The 3,877-nt window shown below is 31.0% G+C and overlaps 1 protein-coding gene across 1 annotated transcript; it reads left to right on the forward strand.

Annotated features, from left to right (window-relative positions):
• The first annotated feature begins 212 nt into the window (after positions 1-212).
• On the forward strand, positions 213-1,387 carry LOC145058687 (mitogen-activated protein kinase kinase kinase 3-like). The gene is made up of 4 exons (XM_079006597.1): positions 213-250; positions 558-642; positions 1,170-1,208; positions 1,292-1,387. Exons 1-4 carry the CDS (start codon positions 213-215, stop codon positions 1,385-1,387), a joined length of 258 nt encoding a protein of 85 aa, XP_078862723.1.
• Positions 1,388-3,877: the final 2,490 nt, after the last annotated feature.

Raw genomic sequence — 3,877 nt, forward strand, 5'->3', positions numbered from 1 at the left:
TTTGGATGCTGCAATAATTATACTCGATGCATATTCCCTTGCAGCTAATGGTTGTTGATTTTAAAAAGCAGCAATATCCTACATGATTTTCAAAAAGACTTAAATACCCTCATCATTGGAAAATAGAAATGGCCATGGAAAACTCATCAGTTCTCCTCTATTTTCTTCTACCTGCAACAGGTGCCAATTCAATCAAGGGAGCACCATAATAGATGGCTACTGAAGTTATACTAACTTCTGGTCATAGCTTGTAAGTACATTTATATCAATCATTTTTACACCTTATTTCTTGTGTTTTCATTGAAAGTCACAATATACACTTGAACTTAAACAATGGGTTTCTACTATTGAATCTTGATACATCAGTTAACTCAAAAGGTTCATATCTTGCAACACTTTCCATGTATTTCTTGTTGGTATTGAGTTGCAATAGTTAATGTAAGTAAATACTATGTTACAACTCATAGATTTTCTACTCATCCAAAAAGGTGTTGAGAAACGAATTATTTGGATACTAGTTTTCTTATTTTTTTTATTTTCATTTTATCATTTTTTAGCTCTGCAGACATATGGAGTGTTGGGTGTACGATAATTCAGATGGCTACAAGAAAGCCTCCTTGTAGCCAACAATATCAACAAGAGGTACTATTCAATTTCAAACTACTTTCTCTTTAGAATGTGTCTTTGATTTCAATACTTATGTTTTAAACTTTGATCATTGCTTCACATCATTTAATATTATTTTATCTTCATTTCAAGTTACAACTTTGTTTTATATTGGCACTACAAAGTCTCATCCACCTATTCCTGACAATCTTTCTTTCGAGGCACAAGATTTACTTCTCAAATGCTTACACAAGTACATACATGATACATCTAATCATTTTAATTTTTCATTTATTTCAATCCGTATAATGGGGGTATTTTGGTCTTTTACTAAAAAAAAGAAAGAATAGAATCAAATTCCTTTCACCACCCTCTAGGAATGTTGAAATTCGTAGAACTTAACACAAACACACCATTGCATTAGAATCTTAAATACTAAATCGGCTAGAATCCACAAAGGAAGCATGCCTTTATATTTATTTATTCCAATCCATATAATGGGGGTATTTTGGTCTTTGTTTTATCACCTTGTTTCCGGTTACACTAAGTTGGTTATATTTCAGGAACCTGAGATGAGACCATCTGCTTCTGATTTGTTGCAAGTGATTCTAAATATGAATCTTTTTTAATTTCTCTCAAGTCTCAACTTATGTTGTTCCAATATTTTTTGCATTATTTTTTACAGCAATCTTTTGTTACAGGGAAATCTCAGCCAAATTATCATGTTGCTACTCCAACAATGGATCTTTTTTTTGGCACTATTCCGTCTGCATTTTTTTAATTGTATTTTGAAAGTACAATTGTGTTAATAAGAAAAACGTGTGAAATTACAATGATAAACCTTTTGCACAATAACAAGTCTACTCAAGAGTACATTAAGCTAAAGGCAGCTAAACTTAAGGTATTTCCAATTCTAGAATCAAAAAGTTTTGGATACTTCATTGTCCTAGTTTAATTTTTATATTCATTCATCTTTCTATTTTTTTTATGTGAACCACTGCTAATATATGTCAGAACATACATTCATTCTTTAATTTAATCAGTTAGTTAATAGGAATTTTTTATATTATATGTAGAAACTGAATTATTAAAATTTTATATGCATGATAATTGAATAGAAGGTACAATATCTTATATTTGAAAGTACGAACTCTAATGTGGGTGTCATCCCATAATGTTATTCTTTTTTTTAAATATATTGTCTAAAAAGTACATTGTTTTTCAAGAAATGAATAATATTATGATTTGCATCTGTGTCTTGTCTGATCAGTGAGCTTTTTGAAAGGAACAGCTAGTACAATAAAATTGTATTTTATAAAAAATTTCTATTATGACATTGTACTTACAAAATCTACCATGTTGTAAATTTTCCTATCATAACATTGTACTTTATAAAAATTTCTTACTTTGGCCAACGCAAACAACATTTAGTGACGGAATAGTGACAAATTCGTGATGTTTTTTATATCTTTTATTAGATTCATAATAAAAATAATAATAACAATAAAATCTTATTTTATATATTTGTGAGGGATCAGCAACGAAAAAAAAATCATATCTTAAATTTGCTAGGGATCGGCGACGGAAAATAAAAAAATCATTTATGAAGTTTGCTAGGGATTAGCTACAGAAAAATTAAAAATAATATATGAGATTTGCTAGGGATTAGAGACGGATTAAAAAAAAGGATATGAAGATTGCGACAGAACATCGATGGAATATTGTTATCAAATTTCTCACGATTGTCCTAAATAATTGTATTAAGGGACCATTTTGCGACGGATACTCCATCGCTAAATTTATCGCAAGGATGAACTAATCCGTCACTAAAACCCTTGCCAGGTAATTAGCCACACTTTATTTTGCTATGGAGTATGTTTGTTGCTAATCCAACGCAAACAACATTTAGCGACGGAATAGTGACAAATTCGTCCATCTCTAAAACCCATGTTTCTAGTAGCGTCAGGAATTTTGATCATTTTGTTAAAACATTGAAACTTTTCAACCTATTTTTAATTAATATAAAGTCTATTTTTATATTTTTAAAATTACACATTATGTATTAAGTGGCTCTGATGTTACTCACCAATATCATGTTAAAATAATGAACGGTGAACTCGAAACAAACAAATCACCAAAAATGTGTCGAATTAAAACAAAATTATGTTACATGATCAAACCAAACCTATCTATCACCAACTCTTTTCTTTTTGCTTCTAAGATGGTTTCTTTTAGTAAGAAATTTGGGGATATTACAGATTCACGTGATGTATTTAAAAAGATTTGAAGTCAAAAGATTCAGGAAATTACATATTCATGTGATGTTTTTACACGTTTTGGGAAATTAATGAAATTTAGGGATGTAAATGTGCTCCCTCTCTTGTGTTGTATTCAGTAGATATGAAGGTCTCCTCTGGTAAGAAATCAGATACATGTCGTATACAGGGTTGGCAACCAGAATTGGATACCTTGCTTTATAATTCTGCTTTTCTCATGTTTATTCTTGTTTTGGAATTTTGTTTTTCTTATATATATTTCCATCATATAATACGATGCTGCATGTTATCAATAGATGGATAAGATGTACTGATGCTACCTATATTGCAAAAAGGGAGCTATTACACATTTACACTCTCTCCTTCATCTGTCTCCTGTTTCTAAAACGAAAAAAAAAAAAGGCTGATTAAACATCAAGAAATTTTCAGGTTTTGGTATTAGCTTGCCAAAGGCTTGTAGCCAGTGGCGGATCCAGCCCGGAAGTCAAGTGGGATGCACAGTTGACCATTGACCATTGACCGTTGACCGTTGCTTCTTTATGAGTCTTAAGTTTGTCTGTCTTTCTGGTTTATTCCAACCAGTAAAGCCATTGTCCCCTTGTTATTCTGTTAAACAATAAGATAAGAATTAAACAAGAATATAAAATTAGCATCAAAATGCCCCTTAAACTAAACAAAAAGAAAGCAGAAATAGGATAATATAAAGCCTCTACATTAAACCCTATATCACAAAAAACACATAACAATAGAGTGGTTGGCTGATTACAAGTCAAATTATTAAGTTAAGGATAACAATACCTCTTAAACTATGTAAAAACAAGGTCAGCCTAATAAAAAAACAAAAACATCGACAACGGATCACTACTTTTCTGTAAAGAGATAAACACTTCAGCTAAATTGAAATGGCGGCAACAAGACAGCGAAGGACCCAAGCAAACACAAAAGTCAAATCCCACAATTCAATGCTCTTGAAGCTCAGAGCTGAATCTAATCAG

The sequence above is a fragment of the Lactuca serriola genome, chromosome 1 (assembly GCF_051521515.1).
Source record: "Lactuca serriola cultivar US96UC23 chromosome 1, Lser_US96UC23_V15, whole genome shotgun sequence".
NCBI lineage: Eukaryota > Viridiplantae > Streptophyta > Magnoliopsida > Asterales > Asteraceae > Lactuca > Lactuca serriola.

What these genes read in the sequence shown, in the direction of transcription:
- LOC145058687 (XM_079006597.1), top strand. Translation starts at nt 213, where the DNA reads ATGGCTACTGAAGTTATACTAACTTCTGGTCATAGCTT. An exon ending in GCCAACAATATCAACAAGAG is followed by an intron (nt 643 to 1,169) that starts GTACTATTCAAT and finishes GTTATATTTCAG; the next exon opens with GAACCTGAGATGAGACCATC. An exon ending in CTGCTTCTGATTTGTTGCAA is followed by an intron (nt 1,209 to 1,291) that starts GTGATTCTAAAT and finishes TATTTTTTACAG; the next exon opens with CAATCTTTTGTTACAGGGAA.